This window comes from Rhinopithecus bieti, unplaced genomic scaffold (assembly GCF_001698545.2).
Source record: "Rhinopithecus bieti isolate Rb0 unplaced genomic scaffold, ASM169854v2 scaffold_79532, whole genome shotgun sequence".
Classification (NCBI taxonomy): Eukaryota; Metazoa; Chordata; class Mammalia; order Primates; family Cercopithecidae; genus Rhinopithecus; species Rhinopithecus bieti.
Genome location: NW_016830370.1, coordinates 361061 through 370130, shown reverse-complemented (window position 1 = coordinate 370130; position 9070 = coordinate 361061). Strand labels below are relative to the sequence as shown.

The 9070-nt window shown below is 53.1% G+C and overlaps 1 protein-coding gene across 1 annotated transcript in view; it reads right to left on the bottom strand.

Annotated features, from left to right (window-relative positions):
• The window catches only part of RNF212 (ring finger protein 212), a 40718-nt gene extending 31648 nt beyond the window's left edge, over positions 1–9070 (bottom strand). The window contains exons 1-3 of the mRNA XM_017865444.1: positions 9003–9070; positions 8467–8541; positions 3418–3474 (exon numbers count right to left, since the gene is read on the bottom strand). Coding sequence (XP_017720933.1) covers positions 3418–3474; positions 8467–8541; positions 9003–9035 — 165 coding nt within the window. The 5' untranslated portion in view covers positions 9036–9070. The remainder of the gene's footprint in view (positions 1–3417; positions 3475–8466; positions 8542–9002) is intronic.

Sequence of the window (9070 nt, the reverse complement as noted above, 5' to 3'; positions counted from 1 at the left end):
GGGTGAGAGGATAGGGTGGGGAGAGACAATGGCATTGGGGTGGCAGGAGAAGTGGGGTGAGAGGATGGGGTGGGGTGACAGGATAGGTGGGGGTGCCAGAATGGGGTGAGGGTGATAGGGTGGGGTGACAGGGTGGGTGAGGGAGACAGGATGGGGTGAGGGTGACAGAACCAAGGTGGGGAGTGACAGGATGAGGTGTGGGTGACACGACAGGGGAGAGGCTGACAGGGTGGGTGTGGCAGAAGCAGGAGGGAGTAATAGGATGGGGTAAGGGGGTGACAGAATGGGGTTGAGAGGTGACAGAATGTGGTGGGGGTATGATATGGTTTGGCTGTGTCCCCACCCAAGTCTCATCTCAAATTGTAATCCCATGTGTCAAGGGAAGAATCTGGGGGAGGTGATTGGCTCATGGGGGTGGCTTCCCCCATGCTGTCCTTATGACATTGAGTTCTCACGAGATCTGAAGATTTAAAAGTGTTTGGCAGCTCCCCTCCACTCCCTCTCCTGCCGCTAAGTAAGATGTGCCTTGCTTCCCCTTTGCCTTCTGCCATGATTCTAAGTTTCCTGAGGGCTTCCCAGCCACGCAGAATTGTGAGTCAATTAAATCCCCTTCCTTTATAAATCAAGCAGTCTCAGGTAGTTCTTTATAGCAGTGTGACAATGGACTAATATAGAAAATTGGTACCGGTAGAGTGGGGCACTACTATAAATATATCTAAAAATGTGGAAGTAACTTTGGGACTGGGTAATGGACAGAAGTTGGGACAATCTGGAGGGCTCAGAAGAAGACAGAAAGGTGTGAGAAAGTTTGGAACTTCCTAGAGATTTGTTGAATGGTTTTGACCAAATGCTGACAGTGATATGGATGGTGAAGTTCTGGCTGAGGAGGTCTCAGGTGGAGATGAGGAATTTACTGGGAACTGGAGCAAAGGCCACTCTTGCTTTAGCAAAGAGACTGGAGGCATTTTGCTCCTGCCCTCGAGATCCGTGGAACTTTGAACTTGAAAGAGATGACTTAGGGTATCTGGCAAAAGAAATTTCTAAGCAGCAAAGCGTTCAAGATGTGACCTGGCTTCTTCTGAAAGCATACAGTCATGTAAGTGTTCACAAAGAAATGATATGAAATTGACACTTATGTTTAAAAGACAAGCAGAACACAGAAGTCCAAAAAAATTGCAGCATGACCATGCAGTAGAAAAGAAAAACCCATTTTCTGGGGAGAAATTCAAGCTGGCTGCAGAAATGTGCTTGTAAGTAACGAGGAGCCAAGATGGTGGAGAATATGCCTCCAGGGCATGTGAGAGATCTTCACAGCAGCCCCTCTCATCATAGGCCCAGAGAGAAAAAAGTAGTTTGATGGGCCAGGCCATGGTCCCCTGCCCAACTCTTGTGCAGCCTCAGGACATGGCGCCCTGCATCCCAGCCGCTCTAGCTCCAGCCATGACTAAAAGGGTCCAAGGTACAATTTGGGCTGCTGCTTCAGACGGTGCAAACCCCAAGCAATGGCGGCTTCCATATGGTGTTGGACCTGCATGTGTGCAGAAGACAAGAGTTGAGATTTGGGAACCTCCACCTAGATTTCAAAAGATGTATGGAAATGTCTGGATATCCAGGCAGAAGTCTGCTGCAGAGGCAGAGCCCTCACAGAGAATCTCTGCTAGGGCAGTGCAAAAGGGAAATGTGGGGTGGTTGCTCCCACACAGAGTCCCAACTGGGGCGCTGCCTAGTGAAGCCGTGAGGGCCACTGTCCTCCAGACCCCAGAATGGTAGATCCACTGACAGCTTGCACTGTATACCCAGAAAAGCTACAGGCACTCAACCCCAGCCCAGAAAGTAGCCACTGGGGCTGTACCCAGCAGAGCCAGAGCAGTGGAGCTGCCCAAGGCCTTGGGAGCTCCCTGACCCTTACATCACCATGTCCTGGATGTGAGACATCAGATAAGAGGAGAAATTTAAGATTTAATGGCTGCCCTGCTGGGTTTTGGACTTGCATGGGGCCTGCAGCCCCTTTGTTTTGGTCAATTTCTCCCACTTGGAATGGGAACATTTACCCAATGCCTGTACCCCCATGGTATCTTGGAAGTAACTAACTTGTTTTTGATTCTACAGGCTCACAGGTGAAAGGAACTTGCCTTGTCTCAGATAAGACTTTGGGCTTGGACTTCTGAGTTTATGCTGGAATGAGTTAAAACTTTGGGGGACTGCTGGGAAGGTATGATTGTGTTTTGAAATGCGAGAAGGATATGAGATTTGGGAGGGGCCAGGGGTGGAACGATGTGGTTTGGCTCTGTGTCCCCACCCAAATCTCACTTTGAATTGCAATCTCCATGTGTCAAGGGAGGGACCTGGTGGGAAGTGACTGGATCATAGGGGCTGTTTTTGTGATAGTGAGTTCTCATGAGATCTGATGGTTTAAAAGTGTTTGGCAGTTCCCCCTGCCCTCTCTCTTGCTGGTATGTAAGACGTGCCTTGCTTCTCCTTTGCTTTCTGCTATGACTGTAAGTTTCCTGAGGCCTTCCCAGCCACTGTGGAACTGTGAATCAATACAACCTCTTTCCTTTATAAATTACTGAATCTCAGGTAGTTCTTTATAGCAGTGTGAAGACAGACTGATACGGGGTGACAGGACAGGGCAGGCGTGAGGGGTGACAGGATGGGATGAGGGGTGACAGGATGGGATGGGGTGACGGGACAGGGTGGGGGTAGCAACATGGTGTGAATGGTGACAGGATGGCGTAAGGGATTAGAGGTGACAGGACAGGGATGGGGTAACAGGATGAGGTGACAGGATGGGGTGGGGGTGAGATGGGGGTGACAGGACAGGGCAAGGTGACAAGACAGGGTGGGGGTAACAGGATAGAAGGGGTAAGGAGGGGGTGACTGGCTGGCAAGCAGGGCCAAAGGTGATCTGTCTGCTCCAGGTCTGGATGTACATAAAATGTTCACGCACAGACAGGAGGCAGCAGGGTCACACACTGGCTTCCGTACTCAGGGAATGGCCCCAGGGTTCCTCGTCTTTAAAGCTGGGTTCCCGACTTTACCGACTACATAACCTTCAAAGTTTTTCAAAAAGGACTTGTTTTTTAAAATGGGATGGTTGAACAGAGAAGACTTCAAGCTGCCTCCAAGCTCCCAAGACCCTGATGTTGACCCCAGTGGCTGAGGGGATAAACGTGGCTGGGCAGGGAGGCCCATGTGGCGCTGCACCCAATGGGCTACTTAGTAACTACAGACAAGGGTTGGGCCAATAGGCTAGTCAGAAGGGGACAGTGACAATGTCCCCATAGCTGGAAACACGCAGAGAAACAGATATTGCATCTAGCAGCCTGTCCCCTTTGAGAACAAGGTGTTAACAAGTCTGACATTTAAAACTAAAGGTCAAAATAATTCAAGTGACAAAGAATCTATTCGACTTACCTTTTCTCTATAGAAGGCTAACAATCTCTTCCTGTGTTTTTCTTGAAATTCTGAAACCTGAAAAGATCATACGTTTCAGCTGCTGACACGGGTACATGATCTCTGTGGCTGGAAGTTTTGTTGGGGGAGGAGGAGGCTGGAGGGACTCTCAGAACAGCTCACAGTGCTTGTCTTATGTGTGTCCTGCCCCCACAGATGCCCATGGCCAGTGCTTGCCAGGGCAGACAATCCCCACGGGTGGGCAGAGAAAGTGAGTGCCAGCAGGCAGGGCCAAAGGCAAACACAGGGGAGGCTTAACAGGCACGACAGGAAAGTCTCCCCAGCAACCTGCTCCATTCATTATTAGAGGGACAGCACCCTGTGGTTGGCCCAGTGGTGCTGTCCCTGTGACAATGGCCACCGGTTTGAGGAAGGGCCTCCTGACCAAACAGTGTTGGACCAATGGCAGGGGCAGAGGGAAAGAGAGCTGGCACACTGAATGAGGCTAAGCGAGACCCACAGAGCTGGCAGACGCCTAGTGGGCCTGTCTGCACTCCCAGAGCCAGCCATGCCTGACACCAGCACCCTCCCATTTACAGGAGCCCCAGATTCCATGTATGCTGTCTAGACAGCTTGAACTGGGTTTCTGAGAGTACCACCATAAGCAGGAAAGAGAGGCCTGTGGTTTCCTCAGAGGAAGAAAGAGCTATTTCATATGAGTCAAGTGTTCAGACAATGGTGCCTACCCTCTGGAAAGACCAGGCTGGAAAGGCCGACAAACAACAGGGCTAACGGTGGCTCCATTGCTACTGAAAGTCAGCATCCTCTAGCTCCATCCCCCACTTCATTCCACCCCGCCATCTGCAGTGATAACACAAGCAAAAGGGAGCGGCTTGCGTCTGCCCATGGCTCACTGGCCCAGTGCAAACACAGGGCAGGCTTCTTCCCTTCTGTGGAAAGGCAGGCCCAGCACAGGCCAGGCCTTTGTTCCCAACCTCCTCCATGACAGGCCATCTCCAAAGGACGGGGCTGCACAGGGGCCCTCCTACAGGACAGCAGGGATGACAGCCTCGTGGTCTCCTGGCTGCTCTGTCCTCGGAGTGACTCGGAGCTCTAGGGTTCTCCCCTACTCGACAAGGGGACTGTGTCTCCACCAAGGAGGGAAGATAGTCTTGGGTACTACGCCATGGGCTATGAAGAGGAGTGGACAGGACTCCGCAGGCTGCCCTGACTCCAGTTCTCGGGCACATCGCAGGTCACAGCCAGGGCATCTTTCCAACCTTTTCCGACACGTCTCAAGTCCTGCTGCCTGTCGGGGACACCTGCACGCACCCCTCAAGCCCTGCTCAATTGTGCCTGTGTGGGAAACTTCTCCAAAGCACCCTCAGCAGGAACATTCCACCCGGCAGGCAAGGGCCTCTGCTCCTCAGCTTCACATGCTCGCGGAGGAACCTACCAGCAGACGTGCCTGATCCCGACGGTGGGGGTGCCCGGTCTGGCTGTTCTCAGAGAAAGGCCTTGGTGAGATGAGGTCAGTCTGTGGCTGGCTCTGATTTGGCAGGGCAGGTGTGGCTGCAGCAAGGACTGGGCTGCAGGGCAAGTCTCCAAGGGGACCTGAGCAGCAGATGGGGTGAGTTCAACTGAGCTTGGAGCTGGGGAGCCTCACATGAGCTTGGGGGGCAGCCAAGACCCACTTGTCCGGGTGTTGAGGGGTCTATACCAGCCTCCAGGACTCCACTAGGGAGAGCCACACAGGCCTGCAGCATCATGCCACCTCCGCGGTTTGTCTGGTCTGGACTCCGACCAATGTTGGGGCCCAGAGACTTGAGACACTGGGTGTGGCCTCAGAAGAGGGTAGATTTTAATACTAAAACAAAGTTTAAAAGGGATGGTGAGTGTTTATCTTGCAAAGAATATGCCTCTCGAACTGAGCCAGAGAAACAGGTCAATGAAATCACTGCAAAACTCCAGGGCTGCGACGGTCACAGAGGCTGTGCTGGGCCAGGTCAGACCAGGGCCCCAAGGAGGAGCTGCCCGGTGCTCATGGGTGCTTTGCCCACATCCTGCGAACCAGGAGGCTGTGAAGGCCTGAGAGTGAAGGTAGTTGGGGGACAGTGCAGGTCACTCAGGCGGACTCTCACCAAGAGGCCAGGAGAGGCGGCTGCCTGGTCCAAAGCACACTTCTGACTCTTCAGTTCACTACCAGTTCCCCTCCACGGAGTGGACTGTGCCTGCATTCGTCAACATGAGCTCCTGACCACACCAGGACCAGTGTCTGCATGCTCAGTGCTGACGAAGCCTGAGGTAGGGCACAGGCTGGGTGGATGGAACGGATCTTAGAGGGTTATTGGGAAGAGGAAGATGTTTGTTACCAACTAGACTAGGAAGGGGGACTGGGGCAGGCAGAGGCTGAGGTGGTTTGTTGATGCTGTCCCAGGGCAGGTCCCAAGGCCTGAGCCGTGGTGCTCACAGTTTTGGTCTTGGGCCGGTTTTGCACTCTTAAAAGTTACTGAGGGCCCCAAAGAGCTTTGCTTATGTGGGTTTTATCTGTTGATATTTACCCTATTAGAAATTAAGACTGAGACAAATTTAAAAGTATTAATTCATTTAAAAATAACAGGCCGGGCGCGGTGGCTCAAGCCTGTAATCCCAGCACTTTGGGAGGCCGAGACGGGTGGATCACGAGGTCAGGAGATCGAGACCATCCTGGCTAACATGGTGAAACCCCGTCTCTACTAAAAAATACAAAAAATTAGCCGGGCGCCTGTAGTCCCAGCTACTCGGGAGGCTGAGGCAGGAGAATCGCGTGAACCTGGGAGGCGGAGCTTGCAGTGAGCTGAGATCTGGCCACTGCACTCCAGCCTGGGCGACAGAGCGAGACTCCGTCTCAAAAAAAAAAAAAAAAAAAAAAACAATAAATCCATTATGTGTTAATATATGTAACGAATATTCCAATATTTATGTTACGTTGATATTAGAGTGTAAATATTACAATACCACATCATGTAGCTGCGGGAAAATTCCACCCTGTGCTTGTGGCGCTCACCTCCGTAGTGTAACTGACAGATGGTGGGGCTGTGAGGTCACTGGGCAGAGCCTGTGCTGCCCAGGCTGGAGCCAGCCGTCTCCACGGTCCATGCCTAAAGCCTGAGAGGCCTGAGAGGCAGAGCAGACAGGTGGCTGGAAGGGCTGGTCGGGTCTGCTGGGTCTTCTCTCCTGAGACGGCACCTGGCCTCTGCAGCACTTGACAAAACTACCCTGCAGCGCGCAGCCTGTGGCTCCGAGGTCTGTGACAACATACGTGTTTTATGAACTCCAGCGACTTCTGGCCCCAAGGGGACTTGGCTCGAATGAGGGTCCTGCTGGATGGAGCAGGGTGGGGGGGTGAGGTGCGTCCTGGATGGTGTTTCCATGGGACTCTGGCTGGCTCTGGGACCGCCGGCATCCTGGTCTGGGTGCCCATGTGGTGCTGAGCCAGTACTCTTGGGGATATCCGGGTGCTGCTTGGCTTCCATGGGTTGAGCCTCTGGGCACCTCCCTGGAGGATGTGGCTGAGCATAACTTGAGATGGGAACAGCCTCAGGACAGCCCAAGACACTGTGGCTGATTCAGGTTGTTTCAGAACCAAGGAAGCTTGCTGCAGTGCGACAACCTCCCAGAGAGAGGACACTCTTGGTGACCTGGCTGACCACAGCCTGAAGGCACAAGCCCACCAAGGAGAGTGACATGCGGGGGTCCATCTTCAGTCTCTTGCCTCAGATCCTGGCTGCCCCTACTAGGCCTCTTTCCCTGCAAGGCAGGTGGGGTGGCCAACGGTGGGTGCTGCACTCTTGACAGAAGAGGGAAAGGAAGTGCAGGATGGGGGGCCAGGGGAAGGACCCCTTCCTCTCCAGGCAGCTTTCCCCCAGACTGGTGGACTGCAGCTGTCCAGTGACATCCAAGGAGGCTAGAAGTGCCACTCAGCATGCAGGGGTGGGCACAGAGGATAATGACCTGTGTCAGAAGCTGGGGGTGGGGGAGGCTTGGCATGGAGGTGCGTGCTAACTGGGAGGAGGGTCAAGAAGAAACAGGTAGAGAATGGACAAGCTGCAACTGAGAGGACTGGCATAGCAGCTGGCAAAAGCTGCCAGGGGAGGGGACCACGGAGCCAACACTTCCACAGCAGGGGCTCAGCTGCCAGGAGGGGGGACCATGGAACATTACCATGGCAAGGGCTCAGCTTTCAGGAGGGGGGCCCACGGAGCCAACATTGCCATGACAGGGATCAGTGGGGATCGGAAGCCTGGCAGGCAGAAGGGCCCCAGGCGACTGTCAGAGAAGGACAGTGTCAAGAAGAAACCTGCTGCCCTGAACCCAGAGAGCCCTGACCTGGTGGGGAGGGTTCCCAAACCTGAGATTCTAAGGTGTGAATATGGGGAGGGGGCATCTTGCCCAAAAGGACTCCAGAGCTGACTGAGACCACTTTGTCTCAATGTGACACCAAAAGCAAAAACAACAATAAAATAGACCAAATGGACGTTGTCAAAATCAGAACCTTTTGTATGTAAATGTTTCACCATTAAGAAAGTAAAAATTCAACCCACAGAAATATTCTGGCAGAAAATATTTGCTGATCAAATATCTTCAAAGGAACTTGCCTCCAAAACACAGAAAACACATGATCTCAGGATAGTGCACTTGGCTCATCACGGAACCAAGCGCACCCCCGACAGCTCCACGGTCTCAGGATAGTGCACCTGCTCATCACGGAACCAAGCGCACCCCTAATAGCTCCACAGTCTCGGGATAGTGCACTTGGCTCATCACGGAACCAAGCTGCACCCCTGACAGCTCCACAGTCTCAGGATAGTGCACCTGCTCATCACAGAACCAAGTGCACCCCCGACAGCTCCACAGTCTCGGGATAGTGCACCTGGCTCACCACGGAACCAAGCGCACCCCCCACAGCTCCATGGTCTCAGGAGAGTGTAACTGCTCACCATGGAACCAAGCGCACCCCCGACAGCTCCACGGTCTCGGGATAGTGCACCTGCTCATCACGGAACCAAGCTGCGCCCCCCTACAGCTCACCTGGGAGGTTTCCCTGGAGTACTTCTTACACAGACTGCCTATGCTCATGAAGAATGCCTGGATATCTGCATCAGTCTGAAAGAGAAAGAAACAACTCTACATTTATTGCGTCTAATAAATGCTTCTGGCCACCAGTTAAAAACTGTGCTTCAAGACCTAGAATTAGCTGTAGATGACTCAAATGGCCAGTACATTGTGAATGGCCTCTCAGGGGCCCTGCCAGGCACAGCTTCGATCAGCAGGACAGTCCCTCGTCCTGGCCGCTTCCTTCTGAGGGCGGTGCCGGGCAGTGGTGAGGGCTGGGAGGCAGAGCCTGGTAGGCGCTGAGCCCCTCTGGGCTACGGCAAAGACACGCCCCCTCCTCAAAAGGGTCTTAGTGAGGGCAGAAGGTCGCCATGAATGAAGGCCTCCAGCCCAGCCTCCTGCACAGTGGAGCTATACTAAAATCAGAAGGATGAAATAAGCTGACAAGCATTAAGTCACCACTATGTAGTCACAAGTACATGCCGAGTTATTTAAAAAGCAAGTGTAAGGACCTTAAGAAAGGATGCAGGTTTAAGAAACAGCATCTGGTAGGCCGGGCGTGGTGGCTCACGTTTGTCAT